The sequence below is a fragment of the Calypte anna genome, chromosome Z (assembly GCF_003957555.1).
Source record: "Calypte anna isolate BGI_N300 chromosome Z, bCalAnn1_v1.p, whole genome shotgun sequence".
NCBI classification, from domain to species: Eukaryota; Metazoa; Chordata; class Aves; order Apodiformes; family Trochilidae; genus Calypte; species Calypte anna.
The window spans coordinates 3,587,728-3,613,558 of NC_044274.1; the positions used below are offsets into that span (position 1 = coordinate 3,587,728).

At 44.7% G+C, this 25,831-nt stretch overlaps 1 protein-coding gene across 1 annotated transcript in view; it reads right to left on the reverse strand.

Moving 5' to 3' along the window:
- KATNAL2 (katanin catalytic subunit A1 like 2) overlaps positions 1 to 24,219 on the reverse strand; it is a 49,472-nt gene extending 25,253 nt beyond the window's left edge. The window contains exons 1-8 of the mRNA XM_030467437.1: positions 24,158 to 24,219; positions 14,839 to 14,909; positions 14,276 to 14,442; positions 11,531 to 11,573; positions 10,993 to 11,116; positions 9,739 to 9,834; positions 8,770 to 8,868; positions 7,899 to 7,976 (exon numbers count right to left, since the gene is read on the reverse strand). Of these exons, the coding sequence (XP_030323297.1) occupies positions 7,899 to 7,976; positions 8,770 to 8,868; positions 9,739 to 9,834; positions 10,993 to 11,116; positions 11,531 to 11,573; positions 14,276 to 14,442; positions 14,839 to 14,909; positions 24,158 to 24,208 (729 nt within the window). The 5' untranslated portion in view covers positions 24,209 to 24,219. The remainder of the gene's footprint in view (positions 1 to 7,898; positions 7,977 to 8,769; positions 8,869 to 9,738; positions 9,835 to 10,992; positions 11,117 to 11,530; positions 11,574 to 14,275; positions 14,443 to 14,838; positions 14,910 to 24,157) is intronic.
- Between the last annotated feature and the right edge of the window lie 1,612 nt (positions 24,220 to 25,831).

Here is a 25,831-nt window from a genome sequence, read left to right on the forward strand (position 1 = left end):
TCCCCCCCTTGCTATTTTTCCTACAGGGACACGGAGCTGCCAGGTGGTTCCTTGTCCTTAGTTTTGCCTAGGAGTATATAGGTTGGCAAATGTATATGCTGAGCAGATCTGTTCCTCACTTTTCTGTTTTCTACTCATTGTTTTAGCAGCCAGCTAACATTTGAAGAGCTCTCACACCAAGAGAGGTTCACCAAGCCTTGTGTTTTGGCTCTGGTGCTGGCAAGTTATCAGTTGTGTAATTTCTCTGAGTGAATAATTTGATAAATTACTTGTAAAGTACAGGCTTGGGGAAGAGTAGCTGGAAAGCAGCCTGGTGGAGAAAAGGATCTGTGAGTACTGGTGGCTGGCTGGTTGAACAGGAGCCAGCAGTGTGCCCAGGTGGCCAAGAAGACCAATGGCATCCTGACCTGTATCAAAAACTGTGAGTCCAGCAGGAGCAGTGAAGTGATTGTGCCCCAGCTCAGCCCTGCTGTGGCCACAGCTTGAGTATTGTGTTCAGCTCTGGGTGCCACAGTATAAAACATCATGGTCACAACGCGGCCAAAAACCTTAGTGAAAAAGAATGTGGGGACTCAGACGGAGCTCCCAAGCAGGCATGCAGCAGTGCAGGTCTCTGGCTGCAGTGAATGCCTGTGCCTGGCACTGGTATCAAAGGGAACCAGTGACAGCGCATGTGTGCGTTGTGAGCAAGTTAATGATCTCCTCAGGCAGGTGGTTAAACTGACAGAGGAGGTGGAGAGACTGAGAGCCATTAGAGAATGTGAGAGGGAAATTGACTGGTGGAATCACACCCTGAGGCAGGGGCAAATGGGAGAGGTTGAGGAAGTGATGGATCCTCCCCCCTCCTGTCACCGGACAGAAGGAGAGGACTTAAGAGATATGAATGAATGGAAGGAGGACCGGCCTCAGAAGGGCACGAAAAAAATCCTCCCAACCCCCTCCACCCTCCCAATTGCCCTTGAAGAATAGGTATGAGGCCTTGGAAATTCAGGGACAGGAAAACGTAGTTACAGAGGTAGATTTACCTAGTGAACCACCTAGGACTCGTCAGTCACCTCGTGTCCTTAGGACTTCTTCAATCAAGAAGGAAAGGAGAGTGGTGGTGGTAGGTGACTCCCTTCTGAGGGGGACAGAAGGGCCCATCTGTCGACCGGACCCATCCCACAGGGAGGTCTGCTGCCTCCCTGGGGCTCGGATTAGAGATGTTAAAAGGAAACTCCCTAATCTTGTGGGTCCCTCTGATTACTATCCACTGCTGATTTTTCAGATTGGCAGTGATGAAATCATCACAAGAAATGTAAGGGCAATGAAGAGTGACTTCAGGGCCCTGGGACGGCTAGTTAGGGGGTCTGGAGCACAAGTAGTGTTTGCCTCCATCCCTCCTGTAAGAATGGGTGGGGAGGTATATAGGAAGAGTCTACAGGTCAATGAGTGGCTGAGAGACTGGTGCCAAAGACAGAGTTTTGGTTTTTTTGATCACGGAATGCTATATGAGACACCTGGCCTGGTGATGGCAGGTGGGATGCACCTGTCGCAGAGGGGGAAGAGGCTTTTGGGGCAGGACTTGGCAGGGCTCATTGAGAGAGCTTTAAACTAGATGTGAAGGGGGAAGGGGAGAAAACTGGGTCTGTTAGGGACAAACACAAGAAGAACGAACCAGGGCCCGAAGGCAGGTGGTCTAGGGAGGATTTAGTCCCACCAGTGTGCTCTGTTTGTTTCCTGAAATGTCTGTATGCTAATGCACGCAGCATGGGGAATAAGCAAGAAGAGTTAGAGGTCAGTGTACGGGCTAAGGGTTATGATCTGGTAGCGATAACAGAGACATGGTGGGATAGGTCACATGACTGGAATGTGGCCATGGATGGTTATGTGCTTTTTCGGAAAGATAGGGCGGGGAAGCGAGGTGGTGGAGTTGCTCTTTATGTGAGAGAGCAACTAGAATGTGTTGAGTTTTGTGCAGGGGCTGATGAGGGGCAAGTTGAAAGTTTGTGGGTAAGAATTAAGGGGAAGGCTGGTGTGGGTGATACAGTTGTGGGGGTCTACTACAGACCTCCTGATCAAGGCGAGGAGGTTGATGAGGCCTTCTACAGGCAGCTGAAAGCAGCCTCACAACTTCAGTCCCTAGTCCTCATGGGGGATTTTAACTACCCTGATATCTGCTGGTTGACTCACACAGCCAGCCTTTCACAGTCTAGGAGGTTCCTCCAGTGCATTGATGATAACTTCTTAATGCAGATGGTGGACAAGCCGACTAGAAGAGGAGCGCTGCTGGATCTTATACTAACCAACAAGGAGGGCCTTGTTGAAGCAGTGGTGGTCAATGGCAACCTTGGCTGCAGTGATCATGAGATGATAGAGTTCAGGATCCTGCGTGGAAGGAACAGAATACCCAGTAGGACCAGAACCCTGGACTTCCACAGGGCAAACTTTGGCCTCCTCAATCAACTGTTAAGAGAAATCCCATGGGACAGGGCGTTAAGAGATAAAGGGGCTCAAGATAGCTGGTCAATATTTAAGGACCACTATTTGCAAGCACAGGATCAGAGCGTCCCTATGGTTAGGAAATCTAGTAAGGGAGCTAGGAGACCAGCATGGTTAAAAAAGGAACTGCTGGGAAAACTTAAGTGGAAAAGGAAAATCTACAGATCATGGAAGGGGGGGCTGGTCACTTGGGAGGAATACAGGACTGTCGTCAGAGGATGTAGGGAGGCAATTAGGAAAGCTAAGGCCTCCTTGGAACTTAACCTTGCAAGTCAGGTTAAGGATAATAGAAAGGGCTTTTTCAAATACATAGCTAGCAAAACTAACACTAGAGGCAATATTGGCCCACTAAGGGATGAGATGGGAGCCCCGGTGACAGAGGATATAAAGAAGGCAGAGGTGCTGAACGCCTTCTTTGCCTCTGTCTTTACTCTTGCAGGGTTTCCACATGAGCCCCAGATTCATTTAGCCCCAGAAGTAGTCGAGATAGATGAGGAGTTAGACATAGTAGATGAGGATTGGGTTAGGGATCAGCTGAGTAATCTGGACATCCATAAGTTGATGGGTCCAGATGGAATGCATCCAAGGGTGCTGAGGGAGCTGGCGGAGGTCATTGCTAGGCCACTCTCCATCATCTTCAGTAAGTCATGGGTAACAGGAGAGGTGCCTGAGGACTGGAGGATAGCAAATGTCACTCCAGTCTACAAGAAGGGCAAGAAGGAAGACCCGGGTAACTATAGACCGGTCAGCCTCACCTCCATCCCTGGAAAGGTGATGGAACAACTTGTTCTTGTCACTATCTCCAGACATATCAAGGACATGGGAGTCATCAAGAGCAGTCAGCATGGTTTTATCAAGGGTAAATCATATTTGACTAACCTCATAGCCTTCTACGAGGAAATTACTAGGTGGATAGATGATGGAAGAGCAGTAGATGTGGTTTATCTTGATTTCAGTAAAGCATTTGACACCGTCTCTCACAGCATCCTTGTAGATAAGTTGATCAAGTATGGGTTTGGTGATCAGGTAGTGAGGTGGATCAGGAACTGGTTGAAAGGAAGGAGTCAGAGAGTTGTAGTCAATGGGGCAGAATCTGGTTGGAGGTGTGTGACCAGTGGAGTCCCTCAGGGGTCGGTGCTGGGACCGGTGTTGTTCAATATCTTCATCAACGACTTGGATGAGGGTATAGAGTGTACCCTCAGCAAGTTTGCTGATGACACTAAGCTGGGAGGAGTGGCTGACACACCAGAAGGCCGTGCTGCCATTCAGAGAGACTTAGACAGGCTGGAGAGTTGGGCAGAGAGAAACATGATGAAATTCAACAAGGGGAAGTGTAGAGTTTTGCATTTGGGGAAGAACAACACGATGTCCCAGTATAGGTTGGGGGCTGACCTGCTGGAGAACAGTGTAGGTGAAAGAGACCTGGGGGTCCTGGTAGACAAGAGGATGACCATGAGCCAGCAATGTGCCCTTGTGGCCAAGAAGGCCAATGGCATCCTGGGGTGCATTAGAAAGGGGGTGGTTAGTAGGTCAAGAGAGGTTCTCCTCCCCCTCTATTCTGCATTGGTGAGGCCGCACCTGGAGTATTGTGTCCAGTTCTGGGCCCCTCAGTTCAAGAAGGACAGGGAAGTGCTTGAAAGAGTCCAGCACAGAGCTACTAAGATGATTAAGGGAGTGGAACATCTCCCTTATGAGGAAAGGCTGAGGGAGCTGGGTCTCTTTAGTTTGGAGAAAAGGAGACTGAGGGGTGACCTCATCAATGTTTTCAAATATGTAAGGGGTGAGTGTCAGGGAGATGGAGTTAGGCTTTTCTCAGTGGTGACCAGTGATAGGACAAGGGGTAATGGGTGTAAATTGGAGCATAGGAGGTTCAAGTTGAATATTCGAAAAAATGTTTTTCCTGTAAGGGTGACAGAGCCCTGGAACAGGCTGCCCAGGGGGGTCGTGGAGTCTCCTTCACTGGAGACATTCAAAACCCGCTTGGACATGTTCCTATGCGATGTACTCTAGGTGGCCCTGCTCTGGCAGGGGGGGTTGGACTAGATGATCTTTCGAGGTCCCTTCCAACCCCTAGGATTCTATGATTCTATGATTCTATGACCTGGAACCTGTCCAGAGAAGAGCTATGAGGCTGGTGAGGGGTTTGGAGGGAATGTTGTATGAGGAGCAGCTGAGGGAACTGAGGTTATTTAGTCTGGAGAAGGCTCAGGGGAGATCTTCTTGCTCTTTACAGATGCCTGAAGGGAGGTTGGGGAGAGGTTGGTGTTGGTCTCTTCTCCCAAGTAACTAGTGATAGGATGAGAGGAAATGGGTTTAAGTTGTGCCAGGAGAGGTTTAGGTTATATATTAGGAAAAAATTCTTCACTGAAAGAGTGGTGAGGCATTGGAATGGGATGCCCAGGGAGGTGATGGAGTTGCTATCCCTGGAGGTGTTCAAGAAGTCTTTAGATGTGGTGCTTCAGGAGATGGTTTAGTGGTTGTAGTAGTTGGATTATGGTTGGACTTGATGATCGTGAAGGTCTTTTTCAACATTAATGATTCTATTTTTTAATTTGGTGATCACATCTCCCTGCCATCCAATAATAGGACTCATGGGAGTGGTTCAAAGCTGCACCAGGGGGGGTTTAGACTGGACAGTAGGAAACATTTCTTCACTGAGAAGGTGGCCAAACACTAGAAGAGGCTTCCTAGTGAGGTGGTTGATGTCCTGAACCTGTCAGTGTTTAAGAAACATTTGGACAATGCCCTTAACAACAGGCTCTAACTTTTGGTTCAGCATGGTCAGGCAGTTGGATCAAGTGACCACTTTAGGTCCCTTCCAGCTGAAATTTCTATTTTACCCTATTCTCAAAAAAATTATAAGCAATAGGAGTCATATTTACAGGCATCTTCTGAAAACCTGCAACACAAGCATCTTGCTAATTAAAATCATAAATTAGTCTTTGAGTCCAATGCCCTTTGGTTGTCATTCCTCAGTGCACTTCTCTTACCTCTTTTTTTGAATGTGCTTCTCCTGTATAATCACGTGCAACGTGAAAATACTTTTGTTTGTTTTAAACTTGATGCTCAGAGACTTTAAGCCTGCACCAATTACTTATGTTATTACTTACAAATAACAGTGAAAAATGGCTATTTACTCCGTGCTATGCAAGATTTTATCAGCTTCAAGAAACTCTGAAACAGGAGGAAAAATCTCCCCCAAGCATCTGTCAAAAGATAGTCAGTAATTAGTCTGTGCCCTGAAGCACTCACTAAGTTAATTTCATTTAACTCATCAAAGTTTCAAATCTTCTCTGAGTCCTTCCATTTGCTTTCACAACATTTTGTGGCTGTGCAATCCAGAGATTTGTTCTGCAGAAAATATCATATCCATACATGGGATGAATTCTGCTTTCCAATAAAAACAGGCAGTCCCCAGAGACTGAAGAAAAAATATACATGCTTATATTCCAGGGGAAAATTTGATTTAATACAATTAGACAGATTATTTATAGAGAGGAGCTTGCACTTTCTCTATTAACAGCAAATTAAGATGAATCAGATTTAGGATACTAAGTAAAGACTTCCAAAACTGTTTCCATATTAAATTAGATTGTATTGTGAAATAGATACCACATACTATTTATTTTTATTGATTTGCAGTGTTACTTACCATAGCAACAAGGAACACAGCAGCACAATTAAAAAAAACTATCATAATGAAGACTAAAGCAACTCTATTATTTTTTGCTAAAGGAGCACCAAGAAAACACTATTTCAAAGGTTCACCATAAATTAAAAAACAGACAGGAACTGAAATTAAGAAGAATTTTCTTATTTTAGGGTTGGAAGTTCCCTCAACTTCAGTTCTACTAAACTGCAGACCTACTGCAGGTCTACAAAGCATGCAGACCAAGAATATGGGCCACACACAGCTGTAAAAATCAGTCAGCAAAAGTCTTCCAGGATGATTTTAAATACGTGGGGGCAACAGCTTGATACCATTTCTGATACTTATATCCAGAAAGAGTCATAACACTCTACAATATTGTGATACTAGGAAGCCTTTTGGGATTTAGGAGGTGATGAGTGCAAAGCATTTACCTTCTTCACAGCCCAGACTGAACTGAAATGGTGCTGACAACTCTGGGATTCCTTCCAGGTGCCAAAGTGCCCATCCAAGAAGAATTCCAAGTCTGCCCTGGGACACAGGGTATTACTGATGCTGCTCCTGCAGCTCCTGTGCTGGGATGAGGGAAGGGCACTGCCTGCAGAGTCCACAGTAAGTAAAAGCATCTCCCAGCTGCACCAAAGGAGGGAAGAGAAGGAGCCCAGATCGTGCAGGCAGTGCAGGGCAAAGTGCAGGGCTAGTATTGAAAAGAGTGTGGGAGCATCAGTGCTTCATAATTTTGGTGCATGGTATTTGGTGGATGAACCAATCAGGATATTGCTTTCATAGAGTCATAGAATCATAGAACTGGCTGGGCTGGAAGGGAGCTCAGAGCTCATCAAGTCCAACCCTTGATCCACTCCCCCCGTGGTTCCCAGCCCATGGCACTGAGTGCCACATCCAGGCTCTTTGGAAAGAGCTCCAGACACGGAGAATCCACTACTTCCCTGGGCAGCCCATTCCAAGGTCTGATCACCCTCTCCAGAAAGAAATTCTTTCTCATCTCCAACCTAAACCTCCCCTGGCACAACTTGAGACCCTTTGTGCCCTCTTGTCTTGCTGAGAGTTGCCTGGGAAAAGAGCCCAACCCCCCCCTGGCTCCAACCTCCTTTCAGGGAGTTGCAGAGAGTGATGAGGTCTTCCCTGAGCCTCCTCTTCTCCAGCCTCAACACCCCCAGCTCCCTCAGCCTCTCCTCATAGGATCTGTGCTCGAGTCCCTTCACCAGCCCAGTTGCCTCCTTTGGACCTGCTCCAGCACCTCGATATCCTTCCTAAACTGAGGGGCCCAGAACTGGACACAGGACTCAAGCTGTGGCCTCCCCAGGGCTGAGCACAGGGGCAGAATCCCTTCCCTGGACCTGCTGGCCACACTGTTCCTGAATATACTTTCCTTTATAGTTCCTTTGATACTGCTACACCATCCACAACTGAATACAGCCCTAAATCTTTTTCTTTTTCAGTGAAGTCTTCTACATTTCATGGAGCAAGAAGAACAAAGGGAAAAGCTACAACAGTCTCATGGGTGCAGCATGATTAGATTACATGTTTCCCACTAGAGAGGAAAGATCTTAATTACTCTCTCCCATTGTGTATCAGAAAACATCATTACATGTAAAGAAATGACTTGTCAAGAGTTTTATGGTAAGAAAAATAACTCGCACATTCAAGAATAAGCATTACCAGTGACAGGAAAAAGAAAAAAGCATCATTCTCAGATGCCAAAGATAACTAAGATCTCTTTACATCTAAAATGGAGATTGAATCTTACTTTGCTTACAACTGTTGCAAGTTCTCTCATCTCACCAGTCATGCCAATGAAAGCACTGAGGGGCTTCAGTAATCGCTCCTAGAAAGGACAAGCAGAAGTTTTTGTCAGACCTCAGTCCCTTTTAAACAGATGAACTATGACATCGTTTCAAAAAAGCTGATACATCATAACAATATCAACATCTGAAGCTGTAAAAATGATAATCCTAAAAAATGATGTAATGTAAAAATGATAATCCTAAAGAATTGGAGGTAAGCCCTCTTTGCAGTGTTGTCTTTTCCTCTGACAGAGTCTAACCCTGTGAATTAACACCACGCAGCTCTCTTATTGTACATGCAGTCCTACACAATGCCCTACACAGATTAAGAGGAGTGAAAAAGGTAAATATGGATCCACATTGTCCACACTCTGTTTTGAAAGTCTCTTCAAGTGCAGCAGCTGCTGGATGGAGTGTCCCTCAGGTTGGATGTGCTGTCCTGAGAGCTATGGCTTGTGTCAGGGAGTGATTACTGAAAGTGTTCTACCTCTGCCCTCTCAACTCTACTCATTCTCTGCTGAGGTGAATGCTAAGTAACATACTGAAATAAAATGAACCAGAATTTCACCCTCAGATGTTCCGTGGGTTCTTGCAGGTTCTATTTTTTTGCAGATCATAACTTACCCTTTGTGGGTTTTGTCTTCTTCAAAAATAACTGTTGATAAATTAGATGGGTATCAAATATGACTCCAGAAGGAAATACACCACGCAGAAACCCTAACCCCTCTTTTTACCACTTGGGAAAGAAGGCAACATCAACTGCAGTATTTTAGTCTGCTCCTGGTTATACAAAATTCCTCTTAATTGAATAAAAACATCAACATAAACACTTACAGAAGGATCTGGATCACAGTTAAGGCTGTTGAAATCTATTCCATTTGATGACACTTTGACAGCATCCTGAATCATCCTATGGAAGTCAATTACTTGGCCCTAAAAAGGAGAAAATAACATTGTGACAGGCTTTACCATGATGGCAGCTCAACTGTTAAAACCACACTGAGACAAAGCCCACTTGACATTACAGCACTGAGTTTCCTTTCTGCACATACACTCCTAAAAATGGAAAAAAACTGACCACAGAATCTGTGGTAGCAATGGGAAAAGATTAGACATCTCCTCAGTCATTGCAACAGTTTAACTGCAGAGCCTCTCACCATCTCATTCAGGAATCTGAAATGTATCTTCAGTTTTAGCTGTTATCACTGAGTTTTAAAAACAAATGGTTCTCCTTGACAACATTTGAAATACTACTTAATGCAAGCAAAGCCTCCTACGTGAAGAATTACTGCCCAAATATTAAAATTGACCTTTCAGATAAAGATACAGGAACATTTTATATAAAAAGAGGCACAAAAAGCTCTCATTTATATGGTATTTGTGAAAAACCTCTGTTGGGGAAACAGTTCAGAAATATCCAGGTTGTGAGCAATCCTGACTTACTTCACCTTAGGCCACATTGGGTTAATGGTTATTGAGGCCTAGTTACAGGCTTTCTGAGAATGAGCTAATGGGAAAGAGATAACTTAATTGGCAACAGAAGAGGAAAATAATTATGTGAGAAGAAGGTTCCATGAGAATGGAATGTGTAATTGGAATACAAAGCCACCTGCATGATAAGATGGTGTAAACAAGACTTCTCTATATAAAGTGAGTGCAAGTTGTTAATAAACGATTTCATACAATCATATTGATGTGCACATGGAATCCTTAAGCCTCCACAGACTGTTTTCCCACAAACCTCCACCTGTTTTTTCTACATGCACATTTCTATTCTACATCACATAGCAAGTTTCCACCAACCCTTCTGGCGTGAGCGCTGTCTCCTCCACTTTTGTTGATTGCCAAAACACTTAAGCCAAAGTCAGCTTGCTCCAGAGTAACTGCACTGTCAGCATTCTACAGGAAAAAATCAAATTTAAAACAGATTTTCTGCTGAGCAGATGAGTTGCAGGTATCCTGTTGTAGGTATCATCCCATCTCTTCATGATGACACGAAGCTGCAGCTGTAATCCTGTGTTTCTCCAACACCTCTGTGCAGTTAAGACTTGATCTGAACAGTGAGAGCAGGGGTGAAAGCCCTGGTTCTGGGAGCTCAGCATCCCAGTTCTTTCATGGAAGCTTGGAGCTTCCATTTTAAGTTGCAGAAATCTGTATTTCACATAGCTATGAGAAGAAATGCTTCTGAAAGGTGGTAACAACAAGCCCAGGGTGTAGCACGTCAGCTCAGAACAGGGGAGCTATTCTAGGATTGTGAGTTCCTTTGACATTCACTTGCCAGCAGTTATTGCTGTAAAATCGCCAAACTATGTATTTAGGGTTTTTTAAAGGTGAGAACTGGTCAGAGATGAGCTTGTGGCTGGGCAAGGACTGAAAGACAAAGAAGGGAGAGGGAAAGAAAGAAGGAAGAGGGAGAGGAGAGGAAAAAAGAAAAACGAAAAGGAGAAATTAAGAAAGAAAAGAGAAAAAAGAAAGAAAAAAATGAGAAAAAAAGAGAAAAAGGAAAAATAAATAATAAAAAAATATTTCCTTCACCCAGTTCCTCAAAAGCTCTAACAGAAATGGTGCTTACCCATCAACCTTCTGCTCCTGCCTCCTCCTCTGCAAGGGATGGTAATAAAGTAGTTTTCACAGCAATCCTACCAAAATGAGGCTCACAAACTGGAAAATTACAGAGCCAAATTACTCCCTCAATCTCTAACACCTTATGCAGTGTGAGGATGCTTACAACTGACACAAGACTTTCTCCTTGCTTTGTTTGCCTTGCTTTTTGGCACTGTGGGGTGAATTTACTGGTGTAAATGGGAAAACTCTGACTGCTGTCATTATAGGTTGGATTATGTGACTTGTTTTCCTCTAATATTTACCTGTGACTTGATCACCAACTCCCAGCCAGAAAGCATGGTCTCCTATCCATAATCCTTACATAGTTAAAAAACCCATCAATTACACAATCATTAATTGTGTAAGTCACATTCTCTTGCTTCCTATAGCCTCTCAAAAAAACCCCCACATTTATTTCAAGTGTAATGCTGGCAAGATAAAACACATTAAAACCTGTTTGGGGCTCTCCTTGGTGGATAATTTAAATTCTGTTGTGCTCCCAGGTGAAGGTTTTGACAATGGTATTTGTGCTGTCTGATGTTTGAGCCTTGGGAGATACTGAGAAGAGCTTGCTACCCTAGGATAAAAAAAAAAAAATAATAAAAAAAAAGTTGAAAGGCATTCACAACTCTTTTCCTGCAAAGTACCAAAAGATTAAAAGGCAGAGTTTCCAATTAAAGCAGTTTTAGGCTGAAGTTAAAGCATTACTTTCAATCACAGTAAAGTTCAATGCTGATTGCTTTCAAACACTCCACACTAACTTTAGCCACCCTGCTAAATTTTTACAACTTTGTAAATTGTCTGCACCTCCATTAGGGAAATAAGTCTTTATTTTCCTGTAACAGATACAGAAAAATGCACCACACAGTCAGCAATGTGACTCTAAGCTTTAGTAATTCCTGTGGTTTCACCACATTATTTTAACCACACTGCACGCTGGTTTTATAGGTAAATTTTCTGCCCAGAAACACCCTTTACACATTTATCTTACCTTCTTGGTCTTCCTCCAGTTTTCAGCTGTTGTTTATTTTCCACTGTGGATGAATTAAAATTAAAATGGAAAATAATTAAGGATAGGAAAGAAAAAACAAAACTCCACAGCAAAGCTCCCCCCTTCAGAAATATTTTTAAGCACATATTAATGACTTGGAAATAAAAATATATAAACAGGAACAATATGATTACAAGCAATGCAAGTTTGCAAAAATGTTTTGAAAACAAACTGCTATTGGAGAGAGCAATTTGGTTTCAGGCTTGTTAAACTGTAGGCTCATTCAGTCTTTGGGTTCTTTGTTTACATTTTTGAACTGATATCATTTTAAAAGCAAAATGGACACCGCTAGAAATAAGATTAAGCACAATGAATTAATTTAATATAATGCATAAAACAGGTTAATTTTATGCTAATTATTTTTTCACTAGTGAGCTGAGAACTAAGAATTTACCTTACTTTTCTACATAGTTATCTTATAATGCTCAACATCCCAACACAGCAAATGTCACATTCCAGTGGTGGATCTCAAACTATGCTATTTTTTGCACCTACCTCATCTGAAAAAATTTCTGTCAAAAAAACTTTTAACAAAATGTCAAATGCACAAAACCCAGATATGATATAAAGCTGAAGGCTCATATCACAGTCGCACAGAATCATACAGTAGTTTTTGGTTGGAAAACAGTTTTAGAAGCATCCAGCCCAACCCTTAGCCCCAGGACCACCAAGGTCACCACTGCCCCGTGTCCCTCAGCACCACATCTCCAGGGCTTTGAAAGATCCCACTTTTCCCTTGCTCCTGCCTCAGTTTGAAATGAACTCTGTGAAGTGTCCCACAAGCTTCATTTTTGCCACAGCCAGGCACAAGTGACAATGTTCTTCGTGGTCTGAAGTGACTACTGGAGTAGTTCCTGACAAGGGGAAACTTTTTCCATCTTCCCTGTTACTGAAAAACCTGAGGCCCTGCCAGGGTTGACGTATTTCACCTTGTTCAGAGTTGAACCACAGAACCATTAAGGCTGGAAGAGACCTCTCAGATCTTCAAGTCCAACTGAACCCAACACCACCATGGCAGCTAAACAATATCCTCAAGAGCCATGTCCACGTGTTTTTTGAAATCCCTCCAGAAATGATGGGGACTCCAGCCCTGCCCTGGGCAGCCTGGGCCAGGCCCTGACAACCCTTGCCAGGGAGAAATTCTTCCCAAGCTCCAATCTAAACCTCCAGCTCAATTCCTCTTCTCCCATCCCTTCTTCCTTGGGAGCAGAGCCCGACCCCCCCTGGCTCCAACCTCCTCTCAGGGGCTTGCAGAGAGCCACAAGGTCTCCCCTCAGCCTCCTTTGCTCCAGGATCAACACCCCCAGCTCCCTCAGCTGCTCCTGGGCAGACTTCTGCTCCAGACCCTACCCCAGCTCCCTTGCTCTTCTCTGGACACACTCCAACCCCTCAATGGCCTTCTTGTCCTCAGAGGCCCAGAACTGACCCCAGGACTCCAGGTGCAGCCTCCCCAGTGCCCAGCACAGGAAGACAATCCCTGCCCTGCTCCTGCTGCCCTTCTTGGCAACCTGGGCACACCCTGGCTCATGTTCAGCCACTCCCAACCAATATCCAGTCCAACCCCCCTGTCACAGCAGGATCCCCCAGGAACAGATCCAGGGGGGTTTGGAAGCCTCCAGAGCAGGAGACTCCACAACCTCTCTGGGCAGCCTGGGCCAGGGCTCCCTCACCCTCACAGGAAAGAAGTTTCTCCTCATGGTGAGCTGGAACTTCCCATGTTCTACCTTCACCCCATTATTCCTTGTCCTGTTCCTGGGCACCACTGAACAGAGATTGGCCCCTTCCTCTTGCCCCCCACCCCTCAGATATTGATGGACATTCAGAGATCCCCTCTCAGCCTTCTTTTCTCCAGGCTGAACAGCCCCAGGGCTCTCACTCTTTCTCCGTAGCAGAGATGCCCAAGACCCTTCAGCATCAGTATTTGGAACCCTTTGTTCACCTGGATGATGCCTCAAGACTTGCCTGCCACTCAGTTTGCCTAACAATAAGTATGATGTGCCAAATACATTTTCCTTCTCAATTCACAACAAATCCCTTTGACTTTGTCCTGTCAGGCTGCTCCTCTTTGTATTAACACCAATCAATAGGTTCTAGCCCTACATCCCTTCCCCATGGAGATAATGTTTGCTTCCAGCTTGTACTGGTCTTCTACATCACTGTGAATGTCACAACAAATTGTAGCTCTATTATCTTTCAAAATCATTTCACTCATACAGCTAATTTTATTGTATTTATACAACATTTCATTTACCTGTGATTTCCAAGTTGCTGGCAGTCACATGAAACAATGACAGCTGCTCAGAGATATTCTCTGGACAATCATTCCCTTCTCTAATTATCATATTTTTCTTACAAGACAAATAGGCAGAGATGGTGACCTTTTCTGCACCCTCCAAGCTCTTCATAACTGACTCTTATACAGTTGCTCTTATGGTTTCTATAAGTTACATTTTGTGCTCAAGTACAAAGCCATTCAGGCTCATTCAGGCACATTCATCTTCTGATTTGCCTTATTCTGTGTCATCCATTTACACCTCAGACTTTACGTTCTTTGGAGGAAATAAACCTATTCCTTACTTGGCACATTACTCTTGGTATATGAAAATGTGCAGGTAAATACACAATTTAGGCTTTGGGAAAAAAAAAAAAAAAAAAAAGCTTTCTTTTTGGAAGAGAGCCACATACCAGTGTCCAAGGTTTTTTTAGTAATTTTAGGATACTTTTGAAATTTTACATAGTAATAGCTTTCATATTCCATCAAAATTGTCTCAAGATCAACATTGTCACAAACTTCAAAGCCACGTAAACTTAATTTTGTCTCTCGTTCCAAAGCATTTGCAGCGTCCACATACCTGGTAATTTAAAACAAAACAAAACAAAAAAATAAAAAAAAAAAACAACCAGAGTCATTATCTTGTTCCGATTTTTGAGAGAAAAAGCAAACAATACCATTAGTAAGTATATGGTATATTTAACCTGTCCACAGCTCTGTTTATTATAAAAGCAAAAAATTTAATTAAAAACCCTTTGCTGATTGATCTAAAGCATTCTGACTTTATATGTGACATTTTTAGTCCAGAAATGGAAACAATTCAGCAAAGTAAACTGTTAAGATATGTAACAGAAGTTTATCCATTTTCACATCAAACCAAGGAGTTGTACTGTCTCTCCACCCAACAAAGAACAGAAGGGGAGGTCAGACACACAGAAACACACAAATGTACAGCACTATTATTTAAAAGGCATACCCTTCCTCCATTAAATAATGCAAAATTAGAATGAGGAGATTTTTTCGACGAGCTTCTGTTCGCATCTCATCCTGTGAATTAAGACAGAACCCTGGATCAAATGTAATATTCTCTTTATTGCTGTGAACAGCATCTAAATGTAGCCTGTGGAAACAAACAAATTAAGACAACAGCATCTAAGAATTGTGAAACAACTCGCTGTTAATAAAATGAAGGAAAGTGGTTTTCAGTGTAATTTTTCTTACACATTATCAGGGCTACTGACTGGGTAGAAACCTTTTTCTAGAGATGAGTAAACTACTTTGAGGTTGGGAAAAAAAAAATCACTTCCCTTATTATGGCAATGGATTTTCAACATGCTTAGGCTGGTGCAAACTTCAGAGCAGGACTCTTGCAGACCTCATGCACAGTGCTTCCAAGGGCTGTGCAAGGAAACCTGGTGCTCCAGCATGGTTCTGTCCCTCCCTCTACAAACCAGAAACCCATTTTCTGAGTGCCTGGAGAAGGAGGGATGGAGAACAGGCCTGGGATCTGCATGACTACACTGCAAATATCACCTGTAGAACTGCTGGTGCCTCTCATTTTGTGGGCCTTGAGATTTAAGCATGGGAAGTGAAACACAGAGTACTTGAAAAATCAGTAATTTGGGATTACACTAAACGTTCCCAATTTTAACAAAGGAGTGACCAAAGTTAGGTCCCAACATGCAGAGATTTCAATGGGGTGTTGGTTCCATGGGTTTCTTCACAAGACTGGTGAACCCAAAGCCACTCACAAATGGCTCAGTGATAAAACTAAGGCAGCATAAAACATCTTTGCCATCATTTGCTGACACCTGAGGGAGCATAAAGTGCAACATTAAGTATACCAAAAGGGGCAGTGGAAACAGAAATCTTGTAAGATTTTGAAACAAAGACTTATTCTTGAGTAATTGTGCCATATATCCTAACTGCCCCCAGAGGAAACCTAAGGTTTTAAGGTCATAATGCAAGTTGCTACAAGGAAAGCTGCAGAAATCATCATATTGGCTTTGGTCTGCCTCATTGGGATTTCAGTCTGAGACCACAGGAAAAGCAAGAATGGCCAAACCCCAGATTTAGCCAAATGAATGTCTTCTTTTCTCTTTTGGAATGCTGGTATTCAGCACTGGGAACTGGGCTTGATGATCCTTATGGGTCCCTTTCACCTTGAGATATTCCATCATCCTATGACAATTTATGAAGAGCCTTAAAGGGTGGCACTTATTCAGTGGATGGGAAAAAAAGCAGTAGATTTCTTTCAGCTGGAAAACACCTTAAGGTCATCAAGTCCAACCATTAACCCAGCACTCCCAAGGCCATCACTAAACCATGGCCCTTATTTAACACCACATCTACACAGCTTTGAAACCACTCCAGAGATGGGGCATGTAGTTTCTCTTGCTTGTCTAGCATGTATCTATTCTGCATCACTGTAATGTACACACAGACTCCCACTTTCCCTCCCTTCTACCCCAATCAAGCAGTGCCTGCATCCCTCCCCCAGAAAAAGCCCAGCCCATGTGTTAAGGGACCTGCAGGAGACAAATCCACAAATCTTTCTCCTCGTCCTACTAGAAAGAGTCACGGGTGTTTGTAGCAATGACTTCTGCAGCTGACAGTGCCTGGCACACAAACAAGCCAAATAATTCCTAGTGACCAAGATTTATGTTGTTATTATGTAAGGATGTGTAAATATTCACAGGGAAAGCATTATGATAGCACAGAATTGTGGATATTGCAGAATCATTTGTTCCTACAAGCAAAAGTGCTTTTGGGTGGTGCAGTGTACTGCAAAAACAACTGGAGATACATACCCGAGATAAAACTACAGCTGGTTGTGCTTTTTAAAGACTAATACCTCCCTGTGTGTTTGGAAAAAATACATGGGCAGAGCAGGCAAAAGGTCTCCCAGCACAGCAGATGCTTTCTGGGATGTTTACTTCAGATGTGGGGCCAGTAACAAAGCTAAGAAAGGGCTGAGGATTGCTTTTAACATGGTATCCTGAGAGTTGAATGTATATTTTTATTTAATATCTTAATTAAAAGACCGGCAGGGTCTTCACTCTGGTTCTTCTAGAGCAAAGAATCAAACTGGCTGGAGAAAAGGGAAGAACACATACTCTACTTCTAGCCTCCACAGCCTTTGATATTTCTTCCCTGAGCTATACAGGCATAGAGTGATAGAATCATGGAGTGGTTTGGAAGGGACTTTCCAGATCATCCATTCCCAATCCCTCTCCATGGGCAGGGACACCTCCCACCAGCCCAGGTTGCTCCAAGCCCCATCCAACCTGACCTGAGACACTGCCAGGGATGGGGCAGCCACAGCTTCTCTAGGAAACCTGGCACAGGGGCTCAGCACTCTCAAATTCAACAATTTCTTCCTAATATCTCATCTCAATCTCTCCTCTTTTAAATTTAAAGCCATTCCCCCTCATCCCATCCCTCCCTGCCCTTGTCCCAAGTCCCTCCCCAGCTTTCCTGGAGCCCCTTCAGGCACTGGAAGGTGCTCTAAGGTCTCCCTGCAGCCTTCTCTTCTCCAGCCTGAACAACCCCAACTCTCTCAGCCTGGCTCCAGAACAGAGCTGCTCTGTTTCTGGGTCCATAAGGAAGCTACAAACTCAACACTCTTTCAATGATGGTAGAAAGTTGATTTTTTCTAAACCATTTTAGGGAGGGAAAGTGCTGTGTAGATGCTCGATAGGTCAGTAACTCTTGAAGGAAGTAGATCAGTTCCTAAGAGGTGCTGCAACAAAAGCAAATCCTGAGAACAGTCATAAGCAAACATTCACTCTTGGGATGAAAGGATCTTCTCCTTATGATCGTTTTGAGGTGCTGGTGTTTGGAAGACAGATTTTGAACTGTGGATCTTTTACCACTTCTCCTAGATGACCTGAATTGCCCAAGAGGTTTGGAGGTGCAAGAAAGAAGCTGGAGTCACTACTTTCTGTGAGGCCCACTCGTACACTTTTTTAAAACCAACTGCTTCTATTGTTTTATGCTGAGAAAAAGTAACTTGTGTTTTCCCACATATTAAACAGCAAGATGGCAGCTACCTCTGAATATTTAAAAGCAGAAAGAAAACACAGTGTTTGCCACAGAAGACAAACACATCCAGTGTTTAATGTAAGCATTTACATTAAAGCTATGAGGGAAGACAACTTGCAATGGCCTGGAACTGCAACTGACAAGGCTCATGGTCCATGCTTGGAATACTCCTTGGAAACAATTTGTATTTTCGTGTGTCTTCTGCTGCTGTTCATCAGTTCCTGTTCATCAATTCAACTTTTACTACCCCTAAAGTTAGGATCATGGAATCATCAGGGCTGGAAAGGACCCCCTAGATCATCAAGCCCAACTGTCAGGTCTACACCTCTGTAGCCACTAAACCATCTTGCCACATCCACCCATTTTTTTAATACTACCAGGGATGGAGAGTCCACCACCCCCTGGGCAGCCTGTTCCAATGCTTCACCACTCTTCCAGTGAAAATTTTTTTCTAATATTCCATCTGAACCTCCCCTGGTGCAACTTGAACCCATTTCTTCTTGTCCTATCACTGGTCACTGGGGAGAAGAGGCCAACACCCACCACCTCACCACAGCCTCCTTTCAGGGTGTTGTAGAGCAATAAGGTCTCTTCTCAGCTTCCTCTTCTCCAGGCTGAACAGCCCAAGCTACTTCATCTTCTTATAAGACCTGTTCTCCAGATCCCATTATTCTAAATCCTAGCACAAACAGCGACACAGTGATGGGCAGCATCTGAAGTATTCTAAGATTTGCTTTGGGTATAAAATAACATTGTGTCTACGTGTGAGCAGCCCACTTCAGCTTTACCATGGTAACGTTCTCCTTGTGTTGACCAAAATGAAGCAAAAGTGAAAATTTAGACTAGAAAGAGCCCCACATAAAAATCAGAAGATTGTTTAGACTGAGAGACTCATTTTGTCTTTTGCTTCTGTTAATATGAATGCAAAAAAGTAATGGTCAATTTGAGAAGTCACACATCTGCTCTAAGAAAATTAACAAAGCTGTTAATCAGTTGATCAAGAGACAAAGACTTGCATTAGATTGGATCTGAATACCAAAACCTCTGATCTCAATTCTACAAAGTTTCTAAGAAATTAATATTAAAGACCTTTCAACACATAAGTGTTACCAAGGCTCACATAAATCTTGTGAGCCTGTGGTGAAATAAAAATTGCTTTCTTGACCATCCACACAAAGCCACATCTCCCTGCATTTCACCAGTGCTGTTCTGCCATGTACCCTTCCCAAGAGAGAGCTGAACCTCTGCACGTGTTGATGCCACCAGCAGCTTTATCTGTCCATTTAAGCAGCTCTCTGCCCGTGCTACTCTCAAGTGCCGGGTCCTGCACTTTGGCCACAAGAACCCCCTGGGGAGCTCCAGGCTGGCCACAGAGTGGCTGGAGAGCAGCCAGACAGAGAGGGACCTGGGAGTCTGGATTGCCAGGAAGCTGATCATGAGCCAGCAGTGTGCCCAGGGGGCCAAGAAGGCCAATGGCATCCTGGGCTGGCTGAGGAAGAGCGTGGCCAGCAGGTCCAGGGAAGGGATTCTGCCCCTGTGCTCAGCCCTGGGGAGGCCACAGCTTGAGTCCTGTGTCCAGTTCTGGACCCCTCAGGAAGTTCAGGAAGGAGCTTGAGGTGCTGGAGCAGGTCCAGAGAAGAGCAAGGAGGCTGGGAAGGGATCCAGCAGAATTCCTGTGAGGAAGGAAGGGCTGAGGGAGCTGGGGGTGTTGAGGCTGGAGAAGAGGAGGCTCAGGGGAGACCTCATCACTCTCTGCAACTCCCTGAAAGGAGGTTGGAGCCAGGGGGGGGTTGGGCTCTTTTCCCAGGCAACTCTCAGCAAGACAAGAGGGCACAAAGGGTCTCAAGTTGTGCCAGGGGAGGTTTAGGTTGGAGATGAGAAAGAATTTCTTTCTGGAGAGGGTGATCAGACCTTGGAATGGGCTGCCCAGGGAAGTAGTGGATTCTCTGTGTCTGGAGCTCTTTCAAAAGAGCCTGGATGTGGCACTGAGTGCCATGGGCTGGGAACCACGGGGGGAGTGGATCAAGGGTTGGACTTGATGAGCTCTGAGCTCCCTTCCAACCCAGCCCATTCTGTGATTCTATGATTCAGCTTATTCTCCAGGTACTCACCCCCACCACAACTATGTCCACAGACCAGAATCTTTCTGGTTGGAAAAGACCTTCAAGATCATCAACTCCAACCATTAATCTAACTCTTCTGAGTTCAGAGCTAAGCCATGTCCCAGGTAAATGTTTTTTAAACAAATTCAGGTGTGGTGATTCCACCTGGCACCTATTGCAGTGTTTAATAACACTTTCAGTGAAGGGTTATTAAACAGTGGTGCCTGCCACTGCACAGAACAATGGTGTCTGCCACCATACAGATGCTAACACTGCCCAATGTTTAGAAAATAAATGGTTAATCTTGCATGGCATGAAAAAACCAGGAGCACTTATGAGAGCAAAGTTACTTAAAATTTAGTTTAGCTTTGTAGTTATTTAGTCTTCCCGTTTAATTAGTATTTAGAATTGCATGTTGTTTATAGCTACTGGTATTTCATTAGATGCTTAAGTGCTTAAAGTTTAATAAGCTTACATTCTTAAAAGAACAAAAAATGTATGTAATTAAATTTTCAATTACTACAGGGGATTTTGGGGCCTATGCAATTAATAAAAGCTTAAGGCACTTAAGCATGATGTTGTCTTATAAAGTAAGTAGTTGAGCATGTAACTAACTATGTCTAACATTTACAGTGTATTTTCTTTATTTCTAGCTTAACAAGAGTGGTATGTATTCCTCTAACAGAGCTTAATTTTAAAATGCTGAAAGGTATTCATGCATCTTTAGATGTAGTTGTTTGTTTAGTCATTTCCATACCTTTTACTAAAATGCATTTACACTATAAATCAACCTAGTCTCTTGTGTAATTCCATCAAATTAATGGACCTACTAAAAGATTAATTTAATTCCAAAATGTTTGACCCTATATTTCTGTACTAACATATTCAACAGCATTGAATAGAAAAAGAAAAGAATGCAGTTGGAAAAGCTACAGTGCAAGTCACAGTCTGAGAATTTTGGAAGTAACAACTACACTGCCCTTGCACATTCAGCTGGAGCAGTCATTTAGTTCAGAGGGATCTGTGATCAGGAATTCAAACAAAAAACCAGAGGTTAGTTCTGTTATCACACAGGGAAAGATCTTATCATAACACACATGCTGTGTCCCTTCCCTCTGTTTGCTCTGTGAGCCCAGGATCCTGCCAAGTATGGGGGTTCCTTAAGTTTAAGGGGAGAGCCTGTGCCAGGACAGGGAGAGCAGCTGAGCCATCATGGACTGGTCCAGCTTTCCACCACCACCCCTCATCTCCACTCTGGATTAAAAAGAATGTATTAATGGATTAATAAAAAAAAAAAGAATGGATTAAAAAGAATGGGGTTCACAGAAGACAGTGACCCCAGCTTCCTTCTTGCACCTCCAAGCTTCTTTTGGACAATTCAGGAGAAATGGTAAAACTTTCGAAAGAGAAATGGTAAAGCTTTCCCTCCTCCCAAGCCCTTCCCGAGTTGTATTCACAGACTTTTTAGAAGGCTGATGTTCAGTTATGGTTGGGCTTGCTTGCAGTATTTTTGGAGAAACACAAGCAGAGAAGGGAAATGGTGAATTTTAAACAATGTACAACTCAGCTGTCATGAAATAGAATTTCCCAGCACAAAGAGAAAGAGCTTCTCTACCCTCTCTTCTTTTCAAGTTGCCTGCTGCATACAATAGAGTTGGCAAAGCTTCTCAAGGATTACAAAGAGATTTAATAATTAAAGATGTAACAGCAAACTCACTACAGAAGTTATGTGCCTGTCCTAGAAGTAACACAAGTGCCTGTCCTAGAAGTAGCGCTAGGATTCATCTGAGGGTTGCAATGTTAAAAATCTAAATATATTTTACCATTTGAGTTTGGTGCACTGCAAACAGAAACCTTCTGATTTCTCTCCCCATAGTTTTGTGTCTTCATGCACTAATTTGTGCTCTGATGGTAAGGGCCACTCACAGAACACAATCATCTCCCTTTCTAAAACAGGAACATTGCTGAAGCCAGGTTTTAGGCTGCCAAGGCTCTACTAATTAGAAGAAATATGTGCCCGGAACACATAAAAATGTAGTGGACACAAAATATGGTGAACTATTAAAAAAATGCAAAATAAGGATGCTGCAGTTACAGCTTAATTAATAAGGATCAACTCTCTCATTTGTAGGAATTTGCAATGTTCTCCTACAGCATACAATAATATTGCTTGCCAAGAGTGATTTACTGAACAAACACAGGAAATGTTCAGCAATTAAAAGCAGTGAAAGGCCTTACAAATTTCTTTGGTTGTCAGAGTACACTGGGCAGCTGTGAACAGCCATAGAAATATAATTCATACAGGAATTTTCACACAGGAATTTATGCTTTTAAACTCTTTCTCCCAAAACTGGGTAAACAGAATTAATAATAATTTCCAGTCTGTAGAAGAGATTAATGGGAAAATGCAATACAGAAAAGGAGAGGGCAAGTACAAATTCCAGTAATTATTTGGTGCTACAAATTAGAGATGCAGCAGCCTATCTTTTAGATACTGTGTTGGAATAGTGGAAGTCAGAAAACAGAAATTAATTAGCTAGGCTGCCTCTACAGAAGTCAAGAACCTTAGAGCAGAATAAAAAGCATCCTCCTGGCAGCTTCAGATTGTCCCTTAGTCAGACTGGCTTGAACAAAGCAGGCTCCAAACTCCTGACCCTCTGCAGGACGTGAATTCTGCACCCAAAATTTATACCCCTGATTTTCACATCCGTCCTGCCAAAAGCCTATGGAAAATTCAGCTCACAAAGAAAACCAACCCAAACCCAGCTCAAGGGTGAAGTTCTTGAACTCCAGCTCCGAGTCCCAGGCTGGTGAAGGGACTCAAGCACAGACCCTATGAGGAGAGGCTGAGAGAGCTGGGGGTGTTCAGCCTGGAGAAGAGGAGGCTCAGGGGAGACCTCATCACTCTCTACAACTCCCTGAAAGGAGGGTGTAACCGGGTGGACGTTGGTCTCTTTTGCCAGACGACTTTCAACAAGACAAGAGGGCATGGTTTTAAGTTGTGCCAGGGGAAATTTAGGTTAGATATTAGAAAGAATTTCTTTACGGAGAAAATGATCAAGCATTGGAATGGGCTGCCCAGGGAAGTAGTGGATTCTTCGTGTCTGGAGTTATTTAAAAAGAGCCTGGATGTAGCACTCAGTGCCATGGTCTAGCAACTGCAACGGTGGTAAAAGGGTTGGACTCGATGATCTCTGAGGTCCCTTCCTCAGAGATTCTATGAAATGTTTCTGTATTTAGCAGTCAAAAGCAGCCCTGGGAGCAGGGCCACCCAACTTCCCACCACCACCACCGATATAAGGTTACAAATTAAACCTTTTTCCCTTTTGTCTTCCTTCTTCACATGAACAGTATTTCAATACCACACCTTAGGGCACCCTCCTCAGTGGCCGGGATCTCAATCAATCCACTTTAGGGCTCACAAGGATACTGTGCTGGAGGCTCTCATTCCTAGGTAAATATATAAACTACTATTATAACAGGTCGACATAATGTAAAAGCTCGGCCTCAAAGCCCCTCTCAAAACTATTTTGTGTTTTTTTTGTTGTTGTTTTTTGGTTTTTTTTTTGTTAGCAATCCTATTCTACCCATGCACGGTGTGAACCGGGATTTACGTGTGAATGCACCTTTCTGGGAAGGGTTTTACAGCACTGTTGCCGCGCAGCCCTTGCTCCAGTTCATTTTGACCAGCAGATGGAAGCAAAAGAACGAGTTAAAAAACTCAAAAAAATCCTGCAGCTTCTGGGCTTCCTGCAGCTCAACCCACCCATGGGATGGAGACACGGTGGAGCCGTATAGCCCTAATTTATGGAGAAAATGTAGATGAGGGAGGAGGAAGGAACGCAGACCTGTCCCTTTTCGCTACACCTGCCTTGGCAAGGGAACAGACAGGAGCTGCGGGCAGCCCAACCCTGAGGAGCCGGCAACCCAAGCAGCACTTCCCGCCTACAAACGGCAGTAAAACGAAGCGGGACTGCCACGGGCAGCCAGCTCCCACCCCTAAAAAGAACCAGGATCGCCGTCCAGCCCCTACCCCCGAGGGCCTCAGCGCTGGGCCCAGCCGCGGTCGGACCGCCCTCCGCCGCCACGGCCCGGGCCGCCCCCCGCCATTTCCATAGCAACGGCGACGCGCGGCCGCCCGGTTCTCACCGCCTCCCTGGCTTGGTAGGCGGTTCTCAGCGTTTGGCAGGACAGCTCCATCCCGGGGCGGCGGGCGGGCGAGCGGGAAGGCGAGCGGCGGTGCCGGGAGAAGCGTTGGGGAAAGTCAGAGCGATCGCCCGGCAGCGGCCGAGCCCCTCACGGCAGCGGCAGCCATGAGGGAGAAGCGAGTCCTTGCCCGCCTCCCTCTGACAGCCAATAGAGACGCCGGGTGAGGGAAGATTGGCGGGAGAGTTGGCCAATCACAAGTAGACAAAGGCATGGCAGTTGGAAAGCTGAGCCAATCACAGGCGGGGAGGGGAGGGGGGACGGGGCTTGGCGGCAGCCGTCACCTGAGAGAGGGCTGAGAGGGCGGGAGCGCGGGGCTGGGGGAGGGAGCTGGTCCGAACCGATCCGAACCGAACCGATCCAGATTTTAAGTTTGAGAAGGGCGGATTTAGGTTGGATGTTAGGAACAAGTTCTGTACCATGAGGGCAGTGGAACAATGGCCCAGGTTGCCCAGGGAGGTGGTTAAAGCCTCATCCCTGGAGATGTTCAACCCCATCCCTGGGGATGTTCAACCTCATCCCTGGGCATGTTCAGCCTCATCCCTGGGGATGTTCAACTTCGTCCCTGGGTATATTCAACCCCATCCCTGGGGATGTTCAGCCTCATCCCTGGGGATGTCCAACTTCATCCTTGCAGATGTTCAACCTCATCCCTGGGGATATTCAGCCTCATCCCTGGGGATGTTCTGCCTCATCCCTGGGGATGTTCAAGGTGAGGCTTGAGGAGGCTTCTGAGCACCCTGATGTAGGTGAGGGTGTCCCTGCTGACTGCAGGGGGTTGGACTGGATGACCTTTGGAGGTCCCTTCCAACTCGAATTATTCTGTGATTCAAGCCAAGGCAGGGCAGCTGACTGCTAAATGTGTCCATCTCACCCCGACAGGCAAGCTGCACCTGAGCAGAAGCAGAGTGTGCTCTGCCCCTCATCCCCAGGAGGGCAAGTGGGCCTTAAAATGGGTGTTGGTGACATTTTGTTGGTGTCACTGAAGGAATGGAGGGCTGTGAGAAGGGAGCAGCTCTGAGCTGCTGTTAGACTGGACGGGTTTCTGCAGCCTCCTGGGTTCAGGATGTAATTGCTGGGTGATTTGTGCCTGCTGGGAACTGGTTAACCTCAGCCTAGCTGGAGGAGAACGTTAACAACAAAAAAAAACCAAACAAAAAACCCCCAACAAAACCAAACACAAAACAAACAGAAATCCCTGAAAATACATGGGAGGGGGGAACGTGCAAAAGGCTCGTTCTGGGAACACCTTGTCCTCTGGTATGTGAGCTGTTGCCAGCCAGGCAGCTGCAGGTGCAAACCCTTCCCAAGCCCTACCCACTGGAGACCTAACAACTACTCTGTTCCACCAGCTATTTTTGGACAGAATTCCATATTCTTCACATCCATGCCATGCTATGCTTGCTTAGCATCTTCAACCCCATCTTCTCCAGACATCCAGACCTTCCTCCAAATGGTGGCTCCTCAGCATAATTGTCATAACACCCTGTTCCTATTGAGGAATGTTTCTCCAGCCCTTGTTTTTGACCTTCCCAGTCCCGTATAAACCAACAGAATCTTTCCATTCCTTCAGGCTCCCTTTGCTAAGCATCTCCAACAGCACACACCTCTCAGAAC